Source organism: Lacerta agilis, chromosome 12 (genome assembly GCF_009819535.1).
Source record: "Lacerta agilis isolate rLacAgi1 chromosome 12, rLacAgi1.pri, whole genome shotgun sequence".
In the NCBI taxonomy this organism is placed as follows: domain Eukaryota; kingdom Metazoa; phylum Chordata; class Lepidosauria; order Squamata; family Lacertidae; genus Lacerta; species Lacerta agilis.
In genome coordinates, this window is record NC_046323.1 from 33,638,056 (window position 1) to 33,664,390 (window position 26,335).

The window sequence follows — 26,335 nt, forward strand, 5'->3', positions numbered from 1 at the left end:
AGGGGATAAATGTATTTTCCTTGGGGTATAAACACATGACTATTCCTTTTCCAGCACCCTCATTGTCACATTTGTTTTAATACAGGAAAAAGGTGTCTCACATTGATCTCTGTGTGTCTTGCGTGCCAGTTTTCATGGCTGGTTTAGCTTCCATTCATTTGCTCTTGCAGCTGAGCGCTTGTTTTGCTCACATCTGCTTTGTCTGCGTTGCACAAATTATTTCCCTGGTGGGCTTATGGTGCCAGCATCACTGGCGGAGAACAACGCTCAGCCCCTTGTTCCCTCCCAGCAGACTTTGGCCCTGTCGGGACCACACAGCCAATTGCTAGTTTGTCTCACGCAAGTCAAGCCTCCGGTAGTGTTAGCAGAGTAAATTAATATAATCATTTGTTGGGTGATCATGTGGCTTACCCCAGCCTTCGAGAGCAGGCCTTTAAAAATTATAAATACCCCTTTTTCTGTTTATTATGGAGCGAAAGCTCTTAATGATAGCTTGAGAACAGGTGGGCAGATTTTTTTTCCCCTTTAAGGACTGTGATTTAGAACAATATGAGAACCAAAAGGTTGCTGGGTCTTACTGCTTAGTTATTATAGCCATTGCTTACTATAGGCATTTAGCATTATAAATCCATTTTGTTTTTATTATGCCCTTTAAAAAAAATTCCAGATGTGCTTAACAATGAAAATGAAGCTGCACTGAAATTATGTCCGATTCCCTGTTTTTCTTAGTGACACCCATTCATTTTAAACAAACAAGCTAGACTGGATTGAATGTAGCTGGGAGGGCACTCTCCCATATTCTTATTCTGTTTTCCCGTTGTTGAAAATATCCCACCTAAGTGACTTTATAAAAGATACCAGCCTCCAATTACTTTTTTACTAAGCATCTCTTATCGGGCAACCTTTTCTTATCTTCAAAGCCACTATTTCTGATTGAGCAGCATTAACATTAATGCCACACATTAATATTTCATTTGTATAAATTGATATGAAAGGGGTAGGAGAGGAAAATATGGCATTTGAAGACCAATGCTCATATGGTGTCCACATGCAAATTATGTTATATTAACATTTAGGATGGTATTTATTCACTCCCTGTGAGCATGGCCTCTGTTTCAAGCCTGGCTTTCAGAATTCCTAGTGCTGGCTGTATTTTATCAGCCCTCCCAAATAGTCATCCTGTCTTTAGACACACACATACTAAATATATATCCATTCTGCCCTTCAAGTCAACATTTCCAGGGTGGTTTGTAATAACTAATAAAAAACAATGAAAACAGTGAAAGGCAGCACCAAAACAGCAGGTTGGGGGGGGGGGAGAGAATATACCTGAGATTAAAAGCCAGCCCACTCTCAAGGCTTATGCTTCACTGAACTCTTGGGTCATTGATTGACAAGGTTGAACAGGAATTCAACCCTCCAAAGGTGTTTTTTTTGGCCTTTTCCTCCATGATTCTCATCATGGCACTGGCTCAGGAGAATCCTAGGCCAGCTCCAGTGGCTTTCTGACCCAAGTGGCGATAGCATTTTGGCAGCAAGAACGGATTGCAACAGAGTCAAAATCCTTGCACTAATACAATTGCAAACTCATAAAGCCAAATAAAGTCGTGGCCTGTTTCATCCTGCAAAGGTGTGTTGGTTGTGCTCATTCCTGCTGCCCTCCTGGGCTGCCACCTGTGGCTGCCGCACAAACAACATGATAAATGTCAACTGTGGCGGATGTCATGTGCACACCACTTCCCAAGGCAGCGGTTGGAGAGCAAACAGGAGTGTCTGCGAAGTCAAATCACACGCACATTGCTGGAGAAAAGAAATGTGACAAAGCTGACAAATGTATGTGACTGATCTCGCCAACACCTAGTGGCACTCAGCATTGTCAAATGACCAGCACCTGGGTAGAAGGTACACCAGCAGCGACCCCTCATGCAAGCAGAGGACAAACATGTTTTAAGTCCATCCAAAGAAAGAACTAGATGTGATTCTAGCGATATTGTTTTCAAGAGCAAGAAGAGAGCTACCCATCAAATCCAGGTAAGAATGGAACAACATTGTGAACCCTGTTCTGAGCCTCCTCTTAGTTTTGTAGCCCACTGCAGGAATGCCTGCTTCACAGGCTTTCCCAACCTGGTGCCCTCCAGGTGTTTTAGACTGCAATGCCCATCAGGGATGACAGTAGCTGTAATCCAAACATGTCTGCAGGCCACCAGGTTGGGGCGGCTGATTTAGGTTATTTAAATACCAGGTGGAAACTTTTATTTCCCTGGGCTTTTCTTTATTATTTGTTGATATGTCATTGCTTTTGCCCCACTTTGCTCTTGGATTGTTTAACCGTTATTATATATTGGACAGTTAGCTTTATTGACTCTTTTTAAAGGGGGGGGGGGAGTTGTATGAATTTTTGAGCTCGCATTGCGGGAAAAGAGCATGAAACGTTTTAAATAAATGTAAGTAAGCACAAAGGCCACTAGGTGGCTGATGAGTCAAGGCCACTGAGGAGAGGCATCACCCAGACAAAGCTATTGAAGGAAATTAGATTCCACTCCGTTTTTCATCCTAGTTCCACATCCACACCACCCTGACTTCCACAGCCTACAGATGCAACCACAATCAGAAAATAGAAATTGCCAACAATCCTGACAGCAACTCTGTATTTGTCCTGCCATGTTTTTAACTCATCTTCTTGTATGCTTTTCATTTTCTTTCTCCGGAGGAAGGGAGATGTGGCGATTGCTATCAAAAGAGCCACGAGGTGGCACTGTGCAAAGACGTTTGGCTTGAACTTGGAGAAAGAAACACTGAATTGTTACTCCATGCAGGGTCTCGGCTCCCCCTTAATTCTGCAGCATATCCCCCACTCAGGCTAGGGTGTGTGGAGAAAGAATGCACGGTTTCAACTAGTGCCTGCATGTGCTGTGTTTTTGCCTGTGTCAATACGTGCAGCTGAAACGCAAACATGTCATTGATGCAATACTGGACCACCCACCCATATTTCCACTTTGTTAGTTGTTCTGCGATGCTTCTCCAGTTTTACTGCATTATTGCCATCCGGAGGGGCACTCTTGCACTACTGCACAACAAAGAGCTCCATCGTTAATGATTTTTCACTCTTTGTGAGCTGCGTGCTACAACTTCCCAGCATTGAGCATGCAGCTTCTTTCGTTCGTGCCCATCAGGAGCACTCCCCAAACACTGTCGAGTCAAAGACTGTAGCTGGGGGAGGCAGCCTGCAGCATCAGGCCAATTTCATGCTGGCACCAAGGAGGAAATATAGCAGGGGCAAATGTGTGTGTTGTGGGGTGGGAGAAAGGAGAAGTAGAGTGAGAAAAAGGAATGGCAGTGAGAGGCCATTCTATTCCACCTACTGGCTCTGACCCTGTCCTGCCCCCTAGGGGAAAGCAGCCCACAGCAGCAGCAGCAACAAAAAAGTTGCCCATCTACCCTCAGGATAGGAAAGTGCAAATATGAAAGGGGGGCGGGCGGGCAGCAAGTCGTTCGCATGGCAGACTTCTTGCCTCTTTCTTGCCATAGGACACTTTGTGTTCTCCTGGTTGACAGGAAAGCCCTCTCTGAATTAGAGACAATGTGGTGTAGAAATTATTACAGGTGTGTTTATTGGTTGTGGGTGTACCCCAAATAGTGAGGCGATGAAACCAAGATGATTGGGGAAATGCTCAGAGCTTGGGGGGGGGGGGACTTTTGATTGGCAGGTCTAGTTTTTAATCATGTGAATTATGCCCCCAGTGCACTCCAGTCAGTGATTTGAGGTGGATGTGAGGAAGTAAACACATGGGTCCATTGTGTCATGAGACAAAGGTTCTTGAGAGCAGAAGCAGGCAAGGCCTAGGCAGTGTGGCCTACGAGGCCTACACAAATCTTTCAAGCCTAACTGTTAGCAATGAAATGCTGTGTCAGTGTGACTCGTAACTCATCTTGGGTTCCCCATGTAACCAGCCTTCAGAGTCTGTGCTCAGTTTGTCATGTAGAGTGTGTGTGTCTCAGCCAGTATATTGTGTTGTTGCAGAGAGAGTGACTCCAGGACTCCAGTTAATCAGTAACTAAGATCTGTGCCTCTGTGAAGAGTCAGCTAGCTGTTATGAGCACTCTGTGTATGCTCTTTGACTATGCTGTTTGTGAACAAGTTTATTTTCTTCAGTAAAGTTTTATTCTGTTTATGAAGAAGACTGCTTTGGTTAATTTACTGCTGCGCGACACATTGTTCTCCTGTTGGGCCAGTCTCTCTCAGTCCTAGCCTACATTGCAGGATTGTCATGGGAGGGCATGCATATAGCCACAAGCTCCTTGGTGGGAAGGGGAGAGTAACAAGAAATACACATCAGGGGATATAGTATTTGGAGCATGTGCTCACCTTTTTGAGAGCTTTCTGCACAGCAAATCTGGGGGGGGGGAATTATTCCCTTGCCTCCTGTCCCAGAAACCAACTTTCTCATCCCCCCCCCCCCATCTTTCCGATGTGGCTGTTCCAAGCAATTGCTCCAATGCAATCCTAGCTTAACCAGCAGCAGAGAAACTAACATTTGCACTTCAGAATATTCGGCAATTATTTCATATCAACACGGCTAATAGCAAATTCCGTGGGGGTTTCCTAGATTTGCAAATGAGTGTATTAGGCCGTCAGTCAAATTGCACCTCATCAAATAAACATTTCCAGTAATTGAAATGATATGAAATGGCTTCTTTTGATGGGGGAAAATGCAAATATAATTTAGCAAAGCTACAAATCCACAGCCTCCCACTTCTGTGGATTTTCCATGGACGGAACTGTACATTTCTGTGTACAGACAAGCTAGTGGAATATCTCTCTCATCTGCAGCGACCCTTTCCACAGGGAGGAAATGACCGTCCAACCCTATACATTTGCGCTCCTACAGGAGGCAGTGATGACTATCAAACTGGCTAGCTTTAAAAAGGGATCAGACAAGTTCACAGAGGATAAGTCTGTCAATGACTATTTGCCACGATTGGGGTTATGCTCTGCCTCAACGGATCAGGAAGGCAGTATGCTTCTGAATACTGATTGCTGGGAACCATAGAATGGGGGCAGTATGGCCATATGCCGGTTGCTTGTTGACAACCGGGGGTGGGGGTTAATAAGAATACTGCCTTCATGTCTTGCTTATGAGTGGCCTAGAAACATCTGCCTGGCCAATGTTGGAAATCTTATAGGAACCTTCATATAAAGCTTTGGTTTTAAACTGGTGGGTTGGGACACATTATCTGGGGGTAGCCTGATCTAAGTAGCTTCCAGGTTGGATCAGTGCAAGGCCCTCTATAATGGGCCATCCCTGAAGATGACTTGGAAACTTCTATTGGTTCAAAAGTTAGCAGCAGATTACCGGCCGGGGTTTCCTTTAGCTCTCATGTAACACCTGTTTTAGAACAGCTGCCCTGATTGTCATTTGAGATGTATATTGATTGTCATTTGAGATGTATATTCTAGGACCCACCTTATTTCTGCGGTTGTAAGTTGTTTTAGGCTGTTTTTAGCACTGTGTTTCCATGTTGCAACCCATCCTGAGACCTCAGGGTGAAGGGTGGGTAAAATAATAATAATAATAATAATAATAATAATAATAATAATAATAATAATAATAATAATTGCAAAAGCAGCACTACCACCATACAGATATAGGGCAAAAAAGAGGGAGGGATGTTTGGTTAAAAGTGGTTCCTGAGTCTGAAAAGGCTGGAGACTCCTGCTACACAACCTACTCCATAAATTAACAGCCTCTTCTGTGGGCAGATTGCAATCAAGATCAGCACAGCAACAAAGCTTTATTATTTATTAACTTGGATTTGATTTGTGCTGCAATGTGTATGTGCATGCTTGTGGTTGAATGAGGGTCAAAAAACCCAAAGTCAAATGTCCTGGAAGTTCCCTGGATTATGCTTCACTAGGTTTTCTTATTTTGATTTTTACAAAAAAGGCTGACTGCTACTGAACAGAGCAAACATTTTTAAGGAATCAAAGCAGATGCTCCTCTCATTCCCCCCCCCCCTCATTATTTCTAGGACCGAGAGCATTAATTAATTAAGCAATGCAAATGAGAATTTCCCAGCAAATTTTAATCAGAGCTGTCACCTGCAAAAACAGTCTTAGGTGCTGATGGCACGGTAAACAATTTATTTCCCTCACTTGATTCAGGATGTGCTTAGCAGAATTTTGTCAAGGACTGTTAATATTCCCTCCCGCTGTTCAAACAGGGGAAACAATTTAATATTTTTCAGTGAGACAGTGGCCTAGTTTGCACAACTCAGTCCTCATACAAGCAAGAAAAGAAGCTTGGAAGTCACAGTGAATAGTTAACCTGTGAGCCAGAAATTAGAGTTCACGGCTTCCAAGCAAGACCTGCAAGCCAACTTTAATTATGGTTTCATATTCTGGGTTGTTTACAAGTCACTAGCTACCATTCTTGGTTTGCCCAGGATGGGAAGGCACGTTTGGTGTTCCCCATAAGAGCACAATATCTTAAGAGAGTTCGCTGCCCCCTCTTTGATGTCACTGGATGGGAAGAGAAGATCGTTTCAGTTCACATCTGAAGGTGAACTTACCTAATTCACACTGTTTGCACAAACTTCATCCAGCTAGTCCTTCCTGCTTCTGTCTTCTTTCCTCAGCATTCTCTTCTGCCTATAACAACTTTTTCCTTTTTTTAAGGGAAATTCCCTTATTCCGAATAGGATTCCTCGCAAGAAAAGGGAAAAGTTGACAGCTATGCCTATAAAGCAGAACCGGTCCCGTCCACACCTTTCCACTGGGGCTTAAACCCAGGCCGCGGGGGGGGGGGGGGTGAGGAGCCAAACTGCCTCACTGTGTGGTCAAGACTCATTGCACTGCTATTAACTGCAAGTTCCTGGCTTGTTTCCCTGCTTATGCAGTGGGAAAAGTAAAGGCGGCAGCAAAAGGGCTGTGTGAGGCTGGATGGAGTTTCAATCATGCAAACTTGGCCAATGTAAAAAAATTATTTAAGCTTATTTGTTCTCCAGTTAATCAAAGAAAAGCAGGAGCATTGACTAGTGGCCTGATTCACACATCCAAACAAATCCATGACTACAAAGCAATATCATGCATGTCTACTCGGAAACAGATCCTGATGAGTCCAAAGGGGCTTACTTGTAGGTAAGCATGCATAGGATTGCAGCCTTAGGGAATACTGATTAAGAGGAGGGGCATAGCTCAGTAGCCTTTGCTTTATATGCAGACGGTTCCAGGTTCAAGTCCTGGCATTTGCAAGTAGGGCAGCAAGAGACCCTTGTCTGATATCCTGGGGAGCTGCAGCCTGTCAGTGAAGAAAATATGGCCCCAGATGTGCCAATGGTCTGAGTCTGTGTAAAGCAGCTTCCCGTCTTCTTGAATGTCCAAGGTCCATAATCTTGCCTGTGTTTCCCTACATGATGTGCCATTGTCAAAGGCCTACAATGCTCATCGTTGGTTTTGCTACTGGTTGCATGGTTATGACGACTAAGCTGAAGAGAGGAAGAGCCACCAATGTTCAGAATCAGGGTGTATAAACCTTTCAATGGGTCGATGCTTCCATACAGGTTTTCAGGAAACCTAGTGGCAGAGCCCACCCAACCATTAGCCTCACTGAGGCAGTCAGCTCAGGCGGCAGGCTGGGGCAGCTGGAAGGGGTGGCAGACCTGGAAAGAGGAAGTCCACTTCTCCTTTGGCTGTGGATAGGAGTGGCTGCCATTGCCACCAACCCAGTAACCCTGAGGGAGACAGTCCCCCCCCCACTGCTGCCTGCTCCTGTCCAACCTCTTTTCTTCCCCGCTGCCTTCAGCATGCCAGGGCTTCCCTGGGCCATCTCCAGTTGCCCCAGGCAGTGGAAGAGGATGAAGCAGGGTGTGCAAAATATGTGTGTGTTGTGTGTGTCCCATTGTCTTGGGCTGACCCTGCCCAGTGATTCCATCAAGGTCCATGATTTGGGTTTCATTGTAATAAATGGAAGTTGTGCAAGAGCACCATAGCTAGAGCAGAAGAAATCCCAGGTGAGGCATGTTTTTCCTGTGCAATCCTATGCACATTTACTTGGAAGTAAGTCCATTTTGAAGCTTACTGTCTAGTAAGTGTGTTTAGGACTGAAGTCTTACTGATCTGGCTGAAGGCATGTGTATAATCTAGTGGAAGACATGGCTATAACAAGGCGTTGTTGTTTTTTTAATTTCCAAATAAAATTGCAAAAATATTCCAGTTCACATCTAGTTAGTGCAACATCCAATGAGTGCAACATCCACTGTATACACCATGACATGAAAGCAAACAGTCTTTGGCACTGAGGCACTTCATCAATACAGAGCATCAACGACATCATCTGGCTGACAATACAACTTTACCTCAAAGTACAATAAAATTAAAAACAGAAGTGTGACACAGCACTCCTCTCAATACATCACACAGAAAGAGAAGTTATCCATACATTAATACAGTCAGATGCGTAGCAACAGTTTCAAACAGACCATAATATCACATTTAGATTTTAAAGCATCAAATGTCTCCTGGCAGCACTGGACCTTTCGATGGGGGAGATTTCCTAGAGCAGAAGACTATCAATGGCTACCAGCCATGATGGCTATGTTCTACCGCTGCTGGGAATCCTAAGTTTGAAGAGTGCTGTTGTGCTTGGGTCCTCCTTGTGGGCTTCCCATTGGCAGCTGGTTGGCCACTGTGAGAACAGGATGCTGGACTAGATGGGCCATTGGCCTGATCCAGCAGGCTCTTATTATGTTCATACAGTATCATGAAAAAGGGAGATCCCAATACAGTGAGAGTTGTAGGAGAAAAGAAGTCGCAAGTAGTTACTACAATTTTCAATTACAGGTAGGTAGCCATGTTGGTCTGCCATAGACAAAAAAAAAAAAAAAAAATCCTTCCAGTAGCACCTTAGAGACCAACTAAGTTTGTTCTTGGTATGAGCTTTCGTGTGCACGCACACTTCTTCAGATACTATTCTTCATTTTTTTGCCCAAATTAAGTCCAACATAGAACTAGCCTCCATTTCTGAAATTGCTATGTCCATGTGCATGTGAAAAAGAACCCTCCCTAACTTTCCTCACTTAGGGAAGACTCAATTCACAGAGTTATTTCGGAAGCCATGCTCCTTATTAGATGACAGAGCTCTACAAATGGCCTGGAAATGTTACTCGAGGGGCATATGATGGCTTTTTATTAGGTAACATTATGGACCTTATTCCCTCTTGACTCATATTGATAGAAGAAAATTTAATCAGGGCTTTTAAATAATTTAATTCTAATAGGTAGTCAGATGAAATGAGCATTAAGAATTTAAACGTAGAAGCCCAGTGTGAAGCTCTTCTGTAAAGCATGCATCAGTTAGATACAGATGTAGCTTTTGAAAAATATACCTTGATTCACAGGTGCACAAGATGGAGCCTGGAACCACAGCAACCTTTCGTGACAGAAAACTGGTAAGTCAGAAATTGTCATGTGCTGATGGGGTCTGTGGATAGCTGCCCCATGTGGCGAGAACATGAAGTTCAGGTGGCAGTTTCTCTGGCCTGAACTAAAACTATTCACTTAAACTAGACAGAAAGGAACATGAGAAAGTGTCCTATTCCAGTTAGCCCTTTTGAGCAACAAGGTCTTCCTGAGCTCCTGGCTCACCAGAGAGTCCTGCCCACAGCCCCATCCTAATACATAGGCCAACTTTTAACCATCTAATTTTGTTTTACCTTCTAACTTGCCTCCCTCGATTATGTCATCTGTGTAGTCTATAATTTCCTCCCAGTAGGGCTAGCTTCCAGAACTTAAGTCTAGTTGGAGGCAGCATCACCTTGGAGGTCAAACTGCAAGGAGGTAAGCCATAGGCAGAGGGGAGAATTCTGTGCTCCTCACACAGGCAAGGGGAATAGTTTGCATGTCTCACCCGCAAGTCCCATTTGCTCTTAAAATTTAAACACTACACTGTATGACTGGAGGATGCCTGGCTTTCAACAGACAGATCTGCTATCCACACACCTCTTCAGCTCAACTACGAAGTGGGTGTGGGTGTCTCTTTAAACGCAAAAGGGGGGAAAGGGGAGGCGGAAATAAAATTGCTTGTATTTCCTTGTTGCCCTTTGTTGTTTTTAGACAGTCACCCCCACAATTCCAGCTCCGATGACACAAGTGAGAATAAAGGATAAATTAGCTGGCCTGTCACATCTTGTTCATGCTGCAAATGCTGGAGATGCTCAAGCAGGTATCCAAGCCCTTTCTCCGTGTTTAAAGAAATCATTATGACAAAATGTAAGAGAGCTGGAACACAGTCTTTTGGATACAACAATGAGGAGGTAAAACTGTTTGTGGGCTGCGGCGCTTCAGACTGCCAGCTGAAGATGTAACCACTTGTAATTGTTTGCAGATCAGCAAAACGGTGCAGTCATGTTATAGCTGCAAGATACTAAGACAGACCGCTTCTTAGATGGCATAAACAAAAACAAGAAATAGTTTTACAAATGTAACTGCCAGCTATCATCCTGAGATTTGGCTTTGTTCTCTCTAGTGGATGTTTTTGGGTTTTGTAAAAATTTTGTTTCCATGTAAGAAAAAGGGCAGGTTACAATAATCTAAAGTCACACACGCCACTATGGTAGGAAAAAAGGAAAAGACTGCCATCCTCAAGTGCAAAATACTTCTGAATTATAGTAGCACAATTTAATGCTCATAAATTGACATTTGATCAAATCCAAACCGCAGCGGTGCATACAAATTCTCCTCTTAGCAATCATCACTCTGGAAGTGAAACAAGAAAATACACCACTATTATTATTTTGTGAGCAAACCGTACCACATGTGCATCACAAGCTACAGTTGGCATTTATCTGCCTCTGGGTTAAAAAGGGTGAGGGGTTAAAGAAAAGTCCAAATGAATAAATCAGCTTTCATCACTTCACTGATGAATGAGCAGTCAGACACGTCACTTCAGTTTTGTCTCAATTTAAAATCCCATATTGCTTCTCTGGCATTTGGTGATTAATCAAATATAACATAATATTGGCCACTCTCTCTTTTTCTTTTAAAGCAAGAAATGACCCCCTTATAGGGCTGCCCTGCAATTTACATGGCAGGCTCCATCATTGCAAGAACATTCATTTCAAGCTGTCATTTTCTGCCTAAAACATTTGAAGTGGGGAAACTTTAGCCCTCCAGATGTTGCTGGATTGCAACTCCCATCGTACATGACCACTGGCCATGCTGGCTGGGGCTGATGGGAATTGTAGTCCAACAACATCTGGAAGGACACAGGTGCGAGGCATGGGACTCCCCCTGGCTTAATGAAACGCAGGGCATCCCCACAAAGAAACCTACCTTGGCCTAGTCAGTTAGACATTTGCCAAACTGCAGCTTGAGGATACCCCTTCCATGGAGCTGGAGAATCTGGCTGTACTCTTTGGGCATTGCATGGAAGCCGGGCTTGGGTAGCTGGTTGTCGTAGTAGTGGTGGCTGATAGGCGTGCCCTCGGTGCTTTTTGAGAAAGGCCAGAAGCCATAGAGCTTCACGTTCTCGCACAGTTCCACAGCCGCACTGGTGATCATAAAGCCTGAAGACAACCGATAGGCTTTGACGCCCTTAGTCCTCCAGAACTGGGCAAGATTTCTGAGATATCTGGGGTAGAAAAATATGGCCTCCTGCTTTGCGCTGAACTCTTTCAGAGTTTGGTGCACTTTGAAAGAAGCTGCTGTGTTGCTCCTGAAGGAGAAGGCAGGGAGCAAAAGGAAAGCTTCACCATAGCTTGCAATGTTCTCCAGGAAGGTGAGCTTCTTTTCATTCAGTTTGTTATATCTGCAGAGACGCAAAGACATGTGAAAATTTTTCATCAGTACAGATAGTCTGGGTGCGATTGAGTGGGGTCCATTATTATATTTTATAAACCGCTCACCATTGGAAACAGAATGAGAATTAAACCCCAGCTGTAAAAACAACAGGAGCAATATCCTGTTCAGTCCTGTGAGACTCTAGCTGCATTCACATGATATTTTGTTCCATTTTCCTGACATTTCCTTAATTTTCATATTATATTTGAGCTTTCACATAATGTAAAAGCCGCTTCCAGAAACAGCATAGGATATAGCGCAATTCCATATTATTTGCAAACTGTTCCCCCAACTCTGGAAGCAAATAACATGGAAAAGAAGACTAAATGTTGTTCTGTAAGGAGCCAATCACCCCATTTCTGTTTATTTGCTATTTCTTATCTAATCAACAGGGTTTGTATGGCAAAACTAGCTGCTGTACTGAGTTATGGTGGTGGTGTTTGTGTGCAATGCTAAGCCAAACCATAGTTTAGCAGTATATAAATTTAATAAATAGTAACAAACTCAACAACAAGCAAGTGTGGTGGTGCACAGTAAGAAAAACGAGGCCACTTCACTTCTCTCACAGTCCTGCTGCTGCTCCGCTACTAAGAAGTAAGCTATGGTTTGTCTTATGTTATGGATCATGAGTGCCTGAGCTCATGGTTTCCCCCCCACAAAGTAACCACAAGCACTAAACCACAAGCTTGGAGCGAAACCACATGACTGGATTCATTCGTAACACTAAAGCAAACCATGGATTAGCTCTCAATGGTGTGGCAAGGGAGAAGTAGGTGTGTGTGTGTTTTTAAAACTGTGCACTAGCATGATTGCTTGTTCATGTTAAACCATACAAAGTTTGGCTTAGTGCCACATGTTAGCTAGGCCAATACTATGAGCTACTTGGAGACTTTCTCTCTCTCAAGTGGTTTATATAATTTCTATGCACACACACACACACACACACACACACACACACACACACAGTGAATGTGAAAGAGAGCAGATTCTGGAAGCAGAACCTGACTGCCATTTAGATCTGCGATGGCAGAAGTCCTCTGCAACTGATCATTTCAGAACCTTTGCAAAAGCAATCTGTCCCACCTGCTGCAGTCTGCTGGAAAAAGGGGAAAGAGACAAAGGAGAGGCTGAAAGAGAGGAGAGAAAATGGGGGTGGCAGAAAAAGAGAGAGTGAAGGTTCAGACTAAGGATGGGCAAAACCCTCATGTTTAGTTTCTCGTTTTTCCAATCTTAAGTTCGGTTCTTCATGTATTAACAACAGACCGTTGTTTCATGTCCTCATGAAAATTCAGTGTATCTTAGTGTGAATTTCTCCTAATATACATATTTTTGTACATAGTTTATGCCAATGAGCACATTTTTTCAATGTCATTTCCCCTAATATTTGCATTTCTATGCACACCCCACCCTGGTACAAATTACTTGGCTGGAGCACAGCATTGCAATATTTGAAGAAGTGTGAATTTAAAGGACGGTAGTGTGTTGGATAATGTGAATTAGGTAGATTAGCCTTGAAATGGGAACTGAATCGAATTCCCCCCCAACCCCTCGTTCTGCCCCCCTGCCCCACCATTAGCATGCAACCCACCCCCCGATGACCACCCCTGATTTAGATGGTGGCTATGACTTTTGTAAAAACCGTCCTAGCCTCACAGCTAAGAATTTGTGGTAGCAAAATATCAAATGGCTGCTTTATTCCTTTCACCAAAGCTTCAGCTCATTCGAAAAGCACAAAAAGCTTAAGGGCTTTCAATCTGCATTAGGCTGCCAGTTAAAGGGGAGCTTGGGACCACTAATGAAGCAATTGCAATTCAGTGGCTGTAGTGGTGACATGCCGATGTGTTTCTCTAATGGAGAATCAAGCAATTAAACACGAGTCACACACACAAAAAACATTGCAGTCATACTCACTTCTGTGCTATGATGCTCGGGTTGACAGTCACGAGGTTTGTCTTGTTGCCAACATCTTGACTGATGCTTCCCATTGTCGGGGGGAGGTTACACCTGAAGTTTTACAAGAGCTGTTTAGGAACCACTTCAAGCATCCCATTGTTACAGCATCAAGACATCTCTTAGACATGTCACTTGAGTCTGGTCCCTACAGCTGCAGTCCTAGGCACACGTAACTAGGAAGCAAGCGCTATTGTCTGCAATGGGACTCTCAACATGCATCTGCTGTAAATATCGTACACACAGAGGCAAGGTAAGGGGCCTGCTTCAGGTGGCAGGATCCACAGGGACAGCAGATCCTGATGTAGATATTTACACACACACACAACAGTGGTGGGGAGAGACAGGGCAGCAGGGTTTGCTAAAAGACCAGCATTTTCTCTCTACTGCCGTGCTTCTCTTCTGTCCAAATTATTTCTAGTGGAGAATAGGAGATCCTTCTTTCTGTGCATCTATACACATAGTAGCCATTCTCTAAACAAAAGCAAACCTAAGAGTTAAACTAGATGTGGCACTAAATGCAGATACCATTGCCAGGTTTAACAACAACAAACAACAACAACAACATTTTTGTCTGAACCACAGCAAACAGGGAGGGGGTGTTGAATTTCCTCTCTCTCGCTACTATTAGCCTCAGCTCTCACAGACCCTAAGAGAACAGAAATGTCACCTAGGAACTGACCACAAATATACTCGTGTAAGCTACTTGCATATTTCAGAGCACATTTCTGCTCTTCAAAGTGGCCAGAAATTTGTCCTTAAGTAGAAATCATGCACTTCTGATAACACGTCTGAGGCTTATGAAAACGGGCAAGAAAAACTGCAAAAATAAGGATGCTGGTGTCACGAGTGCCTATGTCCCTGTGCAAGCTATTGCATGCGTCAGTTTGGAGTTTCTTTGTTGTTCAGTCGTTCAGTCGTGTCCGACTCTTCATGACCCCATGGACCAGAGCACGCCAGGCACGCCTATCCTTCACTACCTCTCGCAGTTTGGCCAAACTCATGTTAGTAGCTTCGAGACAGTTTCTTACCTAAATACAAAGTCGGATTTATCAATTTCTGCTCCACAGCTGGAGTTCTTGAGGATCCCCCCATTTCCAACCACGGCACAGTTCTTGAATGGGTAATCCAGGGGCTGTGACTGAAAACAAAAGCAACGGGTGCACTCTGTTCTTGCATAGCAGAACCAAGAGTTCATAAGTCCTGTGTCCACCATCACTAATTCTAATAGGCTGCTATAAAAGTTATTTATTGACCATTGGTCTGAAAATGATGACGGAGCCTTCAAAACTTGGGGACGCTGGAATCAGCCAGATATGCCTAGGAACACAGGAAGATCTCTTTATACAGGATTTGGCTGCTATTCCTTCCAACCCATTATTGTCTACATTGACAGTAGCTCTCCAGGGTTTCAGGCAGGGGTCTATCCCCAACCCAACATGGAAATGCCATGGATCGAACCTGGGATCTTCTGCATGCAAAGCAGATGCTCTACCACTGAGCTATGGTTTCTACCTGGGCCCTGAGATCATCAGCTGAGACCCTTCTTCTTCAAGGGGCCCCGCAATCTGAGATGCAGAGGGTGACTCCAAAGGAGATGACCTCTTCTGTGGAATGTCCTTTCCAGAGAGGCTCACCTTGGTGCCTTTGTTAACATTCTTTAGGCACCAAGCAAAAAAACATTTTAGAGCCCCAGGTCTTTTAAGTTCTACTCAGAATAGTAATTACTGAAATTAATGGACCCAAGTTAGTCATGTTAATTAATTTCAGTGAATCTACTTTGAGCAGAACTCACTTTGAATTCAACACATTGATTATACTTTTTAATTTCTATCTTAATTGGAGTGTTAGGGTGGTGGCTTTCAACTGTGTGGGGGTCATTTCATGGCTCTCTATATCCTAGACATTTGCCTTAAACTGTGTTAATTTCTGCTTTGATGTGGTTGTTTCGCTTTACACGTTTTTTTGACTGGGCTTCTTTGGGAACTTTGGTTCTAATTGGCCCATCACCCAGAGAACTCTGGCTATTGGTTTACTGATAAATGAAGAAAAAGAGAGGAATATTTAATAGAGCAAAAGAAAGTATTGAGGGACTCCACCACAGAGGTTTCCTGTAGATGCCCCACTTTATTGAGTATTCATCTTGATTTGCTTGCATGGAGGTTAAACTATGCCGACTTCATTGTCTGTTTGTTTGTTCTGATTTATTTGTGGAGAGCTTATATGGCACAGAGCATTCCTCCTGCTTTCATCCTGAGCTGCTTATTGGGTACTAATACATCTCCCAATTAATCATTCATTCATCCCACCCTTTCCAATGGATTTCCCCATCACTTTCCTAATCACAAAAGCCCATTGTTGTTGATTTTTTAAGTGATTTGTTGCACTAGGGCAGGCATAGGCAAACTCCAGGTGTTTTGGGACTACAATTCCCATCATCCCTGACCACTGGTCCTGCTAGCTAGGGATCATGGGAATTGTAGTTCCAAAACATCTGGAGGGTTGAGTTTGCCTACGCCTGCACTAGGGCAACAGATTGCTTTAATCCACTTTAATTACACAAGCCTTCATTTCTTGATATGTGCCTGACTCCTTCCTGCAAAATACTGAGTCTGGAGGCACCCACAGAATACCAAAGGATTGAAGGTGTGTGTGTCTTTTAGATTACATTTTTATGGCCATGAAACCATCCAAGGGGCTCTTATTACCTCAGGCAGCATCCTGAATATATCCTCCGTGATGTGAATGGTTTTCTTGTTGTCCACTTCATAACTCATGTTGCTTCCCAGCGGGGTGTTATTTTGAGAAGCGATAAAGTTGTGAGCAGCATCGCAGCACGAGGCAAGCTCTGACCTGCACAACAACAACAAATAAATAAATGATCAGCATAATAAATGTTGTGGAGGCGTCAAAGAAACATAAAACAAAACCAGCTTTATTACTCATGGCCCTTGGCGGCACCCAGTGCATCCGATTGTAATAGAGGAGGGAAGAGGAGGGATGCAAGACCACGAACAGCTCTGCTGAGAAGCCAGGCTCCTCTCTCCATCACCTGTCACCTGGCAGAAGCCGCCCCAAGAGACTCCAGTAAAGGAGGAAAGAAAAGGGGTGAGCCCCCCCCCCGCCATCCATACAGCAAAGAGGCATGTTTTTTTCTTTGAATTTTTCCACGCCAGATAGTCATCAGAAGAGCTTGGAACAACGAACTTGCACCTGACTTTCCTTATTTCCTCCTCCCTTCCAATCCACTTTCCTTTTGTGTCGTATCCTTTTAGGCTCTAAGCCTGAGACCGTACTTTTTTTCCATTTTAGCTGATCAACACAACACTGAAAACTCAACTTCAAAGATGCTCCCTTTAACTGATGGTCATCAGATTGTGAGGGGTCATTTATGCCTCCATTTGCCCTGCTGTTTTGGAAAACAGCAACTAGGTTTTCGATTGCTGTTCTGATTTAGTGCTAAACATTGGGGGGGTTGCGGGGCGGGGGCGGGCAGCATCAGGGCAAAGGCAAAACCACTTGGACGGAAGTGTGGAAAACCCCTCAGTTAAATGGAGGCCCTCCTAATACTACAGCATTTGCCCCTTTGCAGAAGAAGTTTGCATTCGAGGCGCCAGGGAAGTGCTTTGAATACAAAACTACTTCCCTGGAAAGAAAGGAAGAAATTCCATTTTTAAACTGAACATTTGTGTCCCTCACTCCCCGAGAGAGTGCTTGAATTTAATGTAGGAAGTGCTTTGCATCCATGCTGCTTCCACCAGCTCTCTTGGTTGTCTGTTGTACCAGCAATTTTTTTTTTATTTAAAAAAATCATCCCTGCTTTGACCAGCCCAGTCACTACCATGAAGAATATGGTGCAAAGCTGCCAATGTTAAGTCATGGCAGAAAAATATGAAATTGAACCCATGAAGTTGACCACTTAGATGCAGCTCTAAGCTAAATTCCTGCTTTCAAAGGGTATTCTGGAGTGTTCGCATGCAATCGAGAGAGAAGTTCAGGGCAGCACATTTGCACGTTTGGGCTTTCAAGATCTCAGCTTCAAATGAAATGCCTTTGTGACGGATAACATTCATTAGCAATGATGGTGCGCAGCTCTTCTTTATTACCCGCAGCATAAAAGGGAATGCTTCAATATAATCGGAAACGGTCTAGCATAAAAGAAGATTTCAGAACTAATAAGAAAAGAATTGTTTCTAATTAATGTTATGGTTTAGCTAATGTGATAAAACACAGCCAGGCAGTGTGATATTAATGCAATGCAACGCTGTGCCACAGAGGGAATAACAGAGGAGTAGCTTGAAATTATTCATTTTTCTTTCTTGAGAGATCAATAAACACAATAAAACTTGATGACGTTCTGCAATATACACATTCTCATTGGGGGGGGGGGAATCATATACAATGAGTAGAGGTCCCTTCGGTTAAATTCCCAGCAACTCAACCATCCTTGACATTGGACTTTGCATGAGATTATTATCGTTTATAATGCTTTATGAATCAAATAAGTTGCTTTTCGAATCATTAAAATGTCCAAAGTCAAGCAAAATAAAAGAACAGAACAGAAGAAACACTAAGGTTTAAAACAAACACAAACTCATAAAACCAGCGACGACAAAATTTTCATTAAAATAGACTCAGGCTGACAATGGCACTCTTATTAAACTGAAAGGTTTTCACTGCTGGCAAACTCACAGGTTGTGTGAGGCAGGCAGCATCAGACCAGTTCTGATGTTTACAGAAAAAAATAGCATTACTGTATCTAATGAGCAAATACCTTTCTGTGTACCCTGGAGTTATTCCTGCTGTTTTTGTAGACTGAGCTCGTCCGTCTTATATCTCTTTCTTGAAGCCAGATGCTATGGATCAACTTTGCATGTTACAGCACAAATTGCAATTTGCTCCATAGCTATTGCCATGCAATTTTATTCTTGTTAAGGCAGAGCTGCCCGATTCTGTCCTGCCAGGTGATGGTGCAGCTAGGTAGGTTTAGGCCCTGGACTTCATGGTCTTAATAGACAGTTAAGACAAGTTACACAGCCATGTATATAACTACAGATGTGAAGCACCCAAGCATGTAAGATGGCATCGCTTTACATTCCAACCCAGGCATAGGCAAACTCAGCCCTCCAGATGTTTTGGGACTACAACTCCCATCATCCGAAGCTAACAGGACCAGTGGTCAGGGATGATGGAAGTTGTAGTCCCAAAACATTATTCCACACCATTAATTTCAGTTGAAAGGATCGTTCATTTCAATACAAAGGAAATGCAATGCAAATGGGGGGGGGGACACCTACAATTACGTATCATTTGCAGACTGAAAACAGCAACAGTGAAAATACTGAGCATATTTGTTGGATTGATTTTCATTCTGGATATGGGACAAACAAGGCAAAATGGACAATTTCAGCTTCTGTTTCCATTGGGATTCTCTGAAATCTCTAAAGCAGCAAATAAATATTTTTTTTGTCCTCCCAACACCACCATTCTGTACTTGACAACTGTTTCTACATTCCTGATACGTTGGAGAAAGAAAGATCAAGCTAACCATGATTTGTTAAAAAATAAATAAATGAAGTTTTGCTTTTTATTTTTTAAAAATTCGCTTAAATCACAACACCATCACGACTACAGTTGGCTTCCGATTAGCCTGATGCTTAAGCACATTTACCTGGGAATGAGCATCGTTTTGCTGTAGGTATAATTTTAAAGTAACAATAACAAAATCATCTGTAACCATGGATGTGCCTAGCTGGCCAGCCCCCCAAGTAAAGAAGAAGAAAGGGAAGAAGAGGAGACCAGTCCCAGTCCCAGGGGGCCCTGGCACATCCATGCCAGCCAAAGTGATGTTGTGGGGTCTGTTTGCCACAGCCCTCATCCCCTGCTGCTTTCTGCACAGTCATTTGGGTCCCCTGTGCTGTGGCTCAAGGTCCAGCCTTCGCTGCCTCCCTGCTTCTGGGCTCAAGAACACAACTGAAACGTGTCCAGTTTGCAGCACAGCACAGAATGTATTCTGGAATAAAGCTTAAAATACAGGCAGCGAAAAGGAAGAACACATGTAACAATGCAATATTTATCCCATTTATTTCAAGGAAAACCACTGATTACAGCAAAGACAACAAAGGATCTTGTGGCACCTTAAAATTCATCATGGCATAAAGCTTGTGGTTTATGGCGGCTTACGCCTTAATGAATTTGTCAGTCTTTTAAAGTGTCAGAAGAAGACTCTCTATTGTTTTTTGCTGCAAGAGGCTAACACCCTCTGGAAATCATTTCACTAATTACAGCCCTCAGTATAAGCTTGTGGGACAATTAGAGTAATTCAGCCTTAGGAGAAGCTTGCTCACCATCAGTTACCGTATATAAATGACAGCCATACAATCTTTTAAGAAAGAACTGGCGTTCCTTGCTTGTTGCACTTGCTCAGCAAGTTTGCCCAAACGGTCTCTCAAACATTTATTAATCCACTGCCGTTTAGAAGCTTGCTTCCAATGACATGCTATGCACGGCTTCGCTGCTGCATTCAATCGACTAAGAAGGTCTTTAGGCAGAAATTCAGGCTCATTAGATGCAAAATGATGGAGAACCATGGCTTTGGGAGTTACCTATAATCTAATGCTTTAAAAAAAATTATGGCAGTAACCAGCAGTTGTGGTCACTTCTAGATGGTCTGTTTACTGAGCATTCATCCTGATTTCTTTGCAGGGAGATTAAATGACATTCACTATTTATTAAACATTCATTTGAATTGGTTTTCAGGAAGGTTAAATGGCGATGTGGCAAAGCAAGGATTATCTCACATGTACCAATGCATTTTCCCATCCCTTTTCTTATCATGAAATCTTATCTTTTAGGGAAGCAGGTTTGTTGTGCAAGACTTTAACGACACAACCTGAATTTAACAGTATGTGATTGAATCTCACTCGAAAATACTGATGGTCTGCAAACACCCCACGTTCCAGAACTCCCACACTATTGGATATTCCTACCAAATTGGATAGTCTACATTCTGCACATGATATAATGGTATTAGGGCATTTAAAACATCCACAATTATACTGACACCATTATAAATGTGCTCCATTTATTCTATTACGGGGAACCCATTGCTCTGTCCCAACTTCTGCCAACCTCATAGTTCGAAAGCACACCAGCGCAAGTAGATAAATAGGTACTACTGTGGCAGGAAGGTAAACGGTGTTTCTGTGCACTCTGGTTTCTGTCATGGTGTTCCGCTGCGCCAGAAGCAGTTTAATCATGCTGGCCACATGACCCGGAAAGCTGTCTGTGGACAAATGCCGGCTCCCTTGGCCTGAAAGTGAGATGAGCACTGCAACCCCATAGTCACCTTTGACTGGACTTAACTGTCCAGGGGTCCTTTACTTTTAACTTTTATCTATTATGGGGGTGAGGATTATGAGGTAAGGAACTTGAAGGGGGGTAATTTAAAGAAATGCTAAAGGGGAGAGTGCTAAGAAGCCCCTTCCCATTGTGCCTCCAGGGTTGTATTTTGCAAAAAGTAGTGATGGGGGCTAATTTGCAATTGGGGGAGGGGGATTGAAATATGGACTCCTGAAGTTCAAAAAGGCTGATCCTTTACTGAAGAATCATAGCTCAGTAGTAAAGCACAAGCATGGTGGGCAGAAAATAACAGGGTCCACTAGTGGACTGCGTGGAAGGGCAGAACTGAGAGCCGAGTCACTGCTTACCAGGAAGGGGGGAAGAGCAGGAAGTGCAAGGAGGTAGGCACAGCACAAACACAGCGGCAGGAGCCCGCCTGCACCATGCTGACCTCCCCACCACCTCACCCCTTCCTCTTTCCTTCTAAATAAGCAGCAGTGACTCAGCTTGTTGGGAGGTAAAGTGAGTCCCACCAGGCCACCTGCTTTTGCCAGGGTCAATCCCAGGGTCAATGCCTAGCATTTCCCGGAAAAGGGCATCCCATACCCTGGTGATGGCTCATAGCCCTGACTCGGTGCAAGGCAGCTTCCTCTGCATCTGCGCATCATAAGCCTCTGATGCAAACAGTTTTGAAATGTCAGAATCAAAGGGCACAAGCGGGTGTTCCCTTTCGTTTCAGTCCAGGTGCTTTCCAATCGCATATTAAATGGGAGAAGTCTGGTTTTTAGAGCAAAGGGCCACAGATGAGAGTTGCTGAGGCTTCCCCAAACCTGCTTCTCCTTCTCCCCACAGCCTGTCCCTTAAAAAGTACCGGTACTTTTCTCCCAGCTAAGGAGGCGTGACTTTATCAGTTTTGGTTTCCTATCTGTTTCTCATCCCCGCCCTGCCCATCTTAAATTCAGTTCCCACATTTCTACATCAGATTTGCGGGTTGCTGCTGTTTTGATCCTCATGAAATTCACCAGTGTTTTAGTGTGAAATTCTCCTAACAAGACACTTTTTTTTTGCAAGCAGTTTCCTATCACATTCCATTTTTGTGTGCTACTTTCACAAACACGCACATTTTCTATTTTTGTTGACGTTACTTGGAAGGAGACCTGCATTGTAAAATTCAGACAAGTGTGACTTTCAAAGGATGGTTGCATCTCGGTCCACTTGTTGTTTTGGGAAAAGTGAATTAGGTAAATGTGCTGAATTTCTTCCCTCCCTTTTGCCTCCCTGCCCCCCCCCCCAGCTGAACTCACTCTCCCAACTCTAGCTCAGCTTCGGAGAAAAGCATGTTGTTGCAAGTGCTCAGTATACCCTCACAAACTTTCCTTTCTCTAAAACCTGGACCCCCTTCCCTATTTTGTGCACGACTGGACTAATGTGGGCTTAAGTAAATGGGTCTCTTTCCATAGGATGTAGATTGTGTCTATAATTATAATTATTATCAAATAAGAGTATGGGGAAACTACACAGAACTATACATTACATTTCTAAAAAAACATCATGCAGCTGTCTAAGGAAGAGTGGCTTTGGGAGATGCTGGTTTTGAATGGAGATGTGTTGGGGGAAAGAGTACTTAACCCGTGTCCTCTGTGCTGCTTCTGGAATTGCTTCCCCCAAGATTACTCCCTGCCCTCCCCATACTTCAGACATTTGTAGGCAAATGCAAAACTCCCTGTGGAACTGTTGGATGAGGTGGGAAGCAGCAGCTAAGTGGGGTTATAGTGGAGAAGTGGCTGGCAGGGAAAGGGATAAGCACTCCCCCCCCCCCAAGGCTGATTTGGTGCTTAATATCACCCACACCCAAAGCTACTTTCCTCCTGCTGCTTTTGTTTCATGTGCATCAGGTTCTGCCCTCAACCTTTCCTTCCTGTTTCAACAGTTGCTTTAGCTTAGAATTATAATGGCCCTGTATTTAGGACAGAAACAGACACCAGAAATGTAGGTTAATTAGTATGTCGTGTGGTTCACTGAGCAGCCGGAGAGAATTGATTTGTGACTGTGCTCTGTGATTGACATTTTCCCCTGTTTCAAACTTTTGGTTTTAAATTATGTGTCAGGGAACATTTGCTGGTGATGGATGTGTCAAGCCCTCTCTGCATGCTCACCACTTCAAGCTGCTCATTAATTAAATATTGGTCTTCTTGCATGTTCGATACAGTGCCAATAATAGATGGGAAGGTGTGACAGGCTTCAAGAAAGCAAGTCACTAACATGGTGATTATAGCAGTGTAAGCCCTTTACACCCTGTTAATATTTAGAAGGAACTGTGAATAGCTTTGATTTCTTCTACTTCCAAGTTTTATCTTCAGGTCTGTATTTATGAACTTGCTACAGATGTGTCTTGGCTGTCCTCCTTAGCCTGTTTAGATCCAATATAAACTCAGCCCACTGTGTTCATGGTATTTTTTTCTGCTGTGCATGGGAGTGCAGATCCCACACTGATGCACATATCTGTATGCCTTGATAGCTCTTGCCTAATGCCAGAAAACACTGACAGAGCTGTTTGCTGGTGGCTTTACCTGTGCCTGGCAACAAGCATTGATGATCAACATGCAAAGCCCAAGGTCTGTCCTTATCATACGCTGAGCAACACGGCAATGAGTAATAAAAATTAACAAAAGCTGACTTCCGGCGAGAACGCCATTATCGGTGGTTGAGGGTCGTCTCGGCTGCGAGACGACCCTGGCTTCCCCAGGGGCTAGGAGCTCCGCTACCGCGCAGCGGGCTCCGATAAGCCGAGGGCCGAGCGTCCCGCAGTTCGGGCTCTCCAGTGGGCCCCATTGCGCTGACCCTTTCTCGGGTTCCCCTTGTAAAAGGGGCGCCCGAGTGAAAGGGCAACGGTGCGGGGCTGTGGAGGTTGCCCCAGCCGGGGAAGCTAAGTGGCGGCTGCCGCCGACGGATGAGCGCCTCGTTCTGACTTAATTGGCAAAAAAAGAGGAAGAACCCCGTAAGCTGTAAGTACAGAGTTTAATTGGCTACAAAATTGGATTAATTGGCTTTTGGGGAGAAACGTTAAAAAGGAAGTCCGTTTCTCTCCCTGTCGATAATTAGAATGTAACAGTGTATCTGGCTGTTGCTGCACTTGGCTGATACAATGTTTCTATGGATGTTTGTTTGACAAGTTTGATCTGTTAAAAACCCCTGTTAGGGGAGGAATGAGACTTTTAAAGCATTTCCTCTCAAAGTCGGTGGAATATAAAGAGACAACTTTTTGCACTCTGATTAGGGGGAAATGGCGGCTGCAACTTGAGACGTGAAGATGGAAAAGTACTGAACTTTGTTATTTCCTGCCTACTTCTGCCTTTTTTGGTTTCGCTTTTAAAATGCTTGAAGACCCGGGAATGACCCAAGGACAAAAAACAATGCTCCTGAAACTAGAACTGTTGAATCAGAAATTAGAACTGTTGAATCAGAATGTTACTGGAAGATCTTTTGAGATTGGTAATATTTTTGAGAATTTTGCTAAGGAACTTAAAGAAATAACCAGAGAACAATATGCAGTGCCCATGCAACTCCAAGAAGAAGAAAAACCCTGTTGGCGTGAGAGGCCCAGGGTGGGACATAGACACATTATAACAGCTTTCTGGGGTGGGAGCCCAGAAATGCAGGAACAAAAATTTTGGGAACTACAGTTAAAATTTGATTTCAAGACTGAAATGGAGATGCTGGATCGCAATGTATCATATTCTTTGAAGAGCTCTGCAAGGATGCTTTGGGACAAGGTTTTGGTTCTGAGATACAAAGCAAAAGATGACATTCTGGACAATGGTTTTGGAAAGGGATGGGGGGAAATCCGGTGGGTGATTGCGAGGGGGGGGGGAGAAAAAATGGCAAGGAGAGGGGTAGGGTGAAAATCTTTGATGTTTAATCAGGAAGGCTTATCACGGTACCCCGAAGTCAGAGAGTGAAAAATTGATTTGGAATAGAGAAGAGATACTTGGATTGTTTTTATGAAGGATATTGGCTTAATTTTTTATAAGGTAAGAATTAGAAATACTAGCAGCAGTCTTAGTGGAATAAGAGATAGATAAGGTTATAAGAAGTTAAGATTTGTATTAAGAAGTTGTTTTTTGATATTTAGATGATAAATGATATAAGATTTAGAGATGAAGATTATGAATTTAGGTGAAGGAATTGTTAAAATTGATAGAATGTTACTAAAGTAAACTAGAACTGAAAGCAGAGGAGAGAACGGGGGAAGTCCCCTTAATTAGATTGGAAATAAGATTATAACTAAATTGATGGAGTGTTGGTGTTCCGGTGTGTAGGTATGTATTTTTTTTTTGTCTTTTTGTTGTATTTGTTATTTCTTTGTTGTGTTTGTATTTGTCTGATGTGGAAAACCAATCAATTTTTTTGAAAAAATAAATAAATTAACAAAAGCTGACTGGCATGCAGTTTGCTTATTTTTATTTCAATGTCTGTCGTTTCTTCCCTTCCTCCCAGCTGCCCAGTGGGCACAGCACTTCCCCACCCCCGGGCACCAGCAACCCACGCTATGCCACTAGCTTTCTCCCCTTTTCAACAATACTTAAAGAACCAATTCACCCTGTTGCATGGAGTCAGTTTGCAAAGCCAGCCTCGTGTTTAGGGATGGCTCATCTGCACATGGTCTATATACCATGGATAGAGTGTTGGAAGTACAACAGGAGAGATCATCCAGTTAGTAAACTAAGGGTTAATTCTGTCAACAGTCAGCCAACTGGTATTTGTGTTGGTGCCACCTAGATCAGACCACTTCAAGTAACTCATGCCTTGACTGGCTGTCATAGCTGTCAACTTTCGGATCTGAAAATAAGGGATCAGCAGCCTCACGTGACAGTCACATGACAGTGGTGGGCGAAGCCAGAAGCAAAAGTGGGCGGAGCGAGGAGCCGAGAGGCGGCGGGGCGGAGGCGGCGGAGTCCGGGTCCCTCTAGTCCCGGTTCCCGTGCTGGGGCTCGGCGCAGCACTTGGAGGAAGAGGCGATCTTAAAGCGCCGGGGAGTCGTTGCCCGGCGAGACCGGGAGTTCGCCTCCTGCCCCCTGCACGGGCTGCAGAACAACCAAGAATGCTCCCCCCCAAAAAAAAATTCCACCAGCCGCCCCGCTTACCGGCTCCGGAGGGAGGCCGCTCTCCCGCGAGGGCTCCGCTAGGCAGAGAGGAGCGAAGTGCGCT

At 43.8% G+C, this 26,335-nt stretch overlaps 1 protein-coding gene across 4 annotated transcripts in view; it reads right to left on the minus strand.

Moving 5' to 3' along the window:
• Positions 1 to 10,650: 10,650 nt before the first annotated feature.
• Positions 10,651 to 26,335, minus strand: part of ST8SIA6 (ST8 alpha-N-acetyl-neuraminide alpha-2,8-sialyltransferase 6) — a 47,104-nt gene continuing 31,419 nt past the window's right edge. For 2 of the 4 annotated variants that reach the window (XM_033165438.1, XM_033165435.1), the window contains 5 exons: positions 16,495 to 16,639; positions 14,818 to 14,927; positions 13,748 to 13,840; positions 11,330 to 11,804; positions 10,651 to 10,753 (listed from right to left, as the gene is read on the minus strand). In XM_033165438.1, the coding sequence (XP_033021329.1) occupies positions 11,336 to 11,804; positions 13,748 to 13,840; positions 14,818 to 14,927; positions 16,495 to 16,639 (817 nt within the window). In that variant the 3' untranslated portion in view covers positions 10,651 to 10,753; positions 11,330 to 11,335. Of the gene's footprint in view, positions 10,760 to 11,329; positions 11,805 to 13,747; positions 13,841 to 14,817; positions 14,928 to 16,494; positions 16,640 to 19,516; positions 19,686 to 26,335 lie in introns of those variants that run through there. The other 2 variants (XM_033165439.1, XM_033165436.1) reach the window with 2 other exon arrangements.